Below are 1,716 nucleotides of genomic sequence, written 5' to 3'. Positions count from 1 at the left end.
AGCCCATGGCTGCTGTTGGGCTCTCTGGGCCCATCCCCATCTCTGACGGGCTCTCTCGGTGCCGCAGACCCCGCCGTGCTCCAGGACAGCCACTGCCACCCCGCGGTCCCCGTCCCGCGCCAGCCGTCCCCGCAGCGCTCCCCGCACTTCCAGACGTCGCCGTTGCTGCATCCCCTGGTGGGGCAGCACGTCCTGTCAGTGCGGCAGTTCTCCAAGGAGCAGGTGGGTCTGGGGGCTGTGGCGGCTGTAGTGACCCCCGTGTGCCCTGCTGAGCCCCTGACACCCCCGTGCCACCCCCGTGCCACCTCCTGTCCCCGCAGCTGTCCCACCTGTTCAACGTGGCGCACACCCTGCGCATGCTGGTGCAGAAGGAGCGCAGCCTGGACATCCTCAAGGTGAGCCGGGTGTGTCCCTGTCCCCGAGGGAGCCCTGTGTCCTGTCCCAGCTCCCTGAGGTGACACCCGGCGTTGCAGGGTAAGGTGATGGCCAGCATGTTCTACGAGGTGAGCACGCGGACCAGCAGCTCCTTCGCCGCGGCCATGAGCCGCCTGGGTGGCTCCGTGCTGTCCTTCTGCGAGGCCACCTCCTCGGTGCAGAAGGGCGAGTCCCTGGCTGACTCCGTGCAGACCATGTGCTGCTACGCCGACGTGCTGGTGCTGCGGCACCCCCAGCCCGGGGCTGTGGAGGTGAGAGGGGCCAGGGGGCTGGGGAAAGCTGCACCCCTTCCTGGAGGCTGGGGGATTGTGCCCCGATGACAGGGACATGGTCCCCATGGGGCAGGGCTCAGGGGGGCTGGGGAAAGCTGCATCCCTTTCTGGGGGCTGTGGGATTGTGTCCCGATGGCAGGGACGTGGTCCCCATGGGGCAGGGACGTGGTCCCCATGGGGCAGGGACATGATCCCCATGGGGCAGGGGCCAGGGGGACTGGGGAAAGCTGCATCCCTTCCTGGAGGCTCTGGGATTGTGTCCCGATGGCAGGGATGTGGTCCCCATGGGGCAGGGACACGGTCCACATTGGGCAGGGGGTCAGGGGCTGCTGGGGGCTGTGTCCTGCCCGTGCTATGGGGCAGGGATGTGGTCCCCATTGGGCAGGGGTCAGTTCCTGCTGTCCCTGCCTGTGCTATGGGGCAGGGACATGGTCCCCATTGGGCAGGGACGTGGTCCCCATTGGGGCAGGGGGTCAGGGGCTGCTGGGGGCTGTGTCCTGCCCGTGCTATGGGGCAGGGACATGGTCCCCATGGGGCAGGGATGTGGTCCCCATTGGGCAGGGACGTGGTCCCCATTGGGCAGGGACTTGGTCCCCATTGGGCAGGGACGTGGTCCCCAGTTCAGCCAGGGTCAGTTCCTGCTGTCACAGCACTGCTGGGGCTGTGTCCTGCCTGTGTTATGGGGCAGGGATGTGGTCCCCATTGGGCAGGGACACGGTCCCCATGGGGCAGGGGTAAGGGGCTGTGTCCTGCCCGTGTTATGGGGCAGGGACATGGTCCCCATGGGGCAGGGGTCAGTTCCTGTTGTCACAGCACTGGTGGTGGCCGTGTCCCACCCGTGTCACCGCCCTGCCCCTCTGTGCTCCCAGCTGGCCGCCAGGCACTGCCGCAAGCCGGTGATCAACGCCGGGGACGGCGTGGGGGAGCACCCGACACAGGCGCTGCTGGACATCTTCACCATCCGCGAGGAGCTGGGCACGGTCAACGGCATGACGGTGAGGGGCTGGGG

The 1,716-nt window shown here is 68.1% G+C and overlaps 1 protein-coding gene across 1 annotated transcript; it reads left to right on the top strand.

Annotated features, from left to right (window-relative positions):
* Positions 1 to 18: 18 nt before the first annotated feature.
* Positions 19 to 1,702, top strand: LOC130588515 (CAD protein-like; the record flags this gene model as incomplete). Its single annotated transcript, XM_057389431.1, has 4 exons — positions 19 to 222; positions 321 to 395; positions 474 to 686; positions 1,577 to 1,702. Coding segments are annotated over exons 2-4 (378 nt in total), but the record flags the coding sequence as incomplete, so codon positions are not given.
* Between the last annotated feature and the right edge of the window lie 14 nt (positions 1,703 to 1,716).

This window comes from Malurus melanocephalus, unplaced genomic scaffold (genome assembly GCF_030028575.1).
Source record: "Malurus melanocephalus ecotype Western Australia unplaced genomic scaffold, MMel_1.1 scaffold_5876, whole genome shotgun sequence".
Taxonomy (NCBI): Eukaryota; Metazoa; Chordata; class Aves; order Passeriformes; family Maluridae; genus Malurus; species Malurus melanocephalus.
This window is presented reverse-complemented; position numbering and strand designations above follow the sequence as displayed.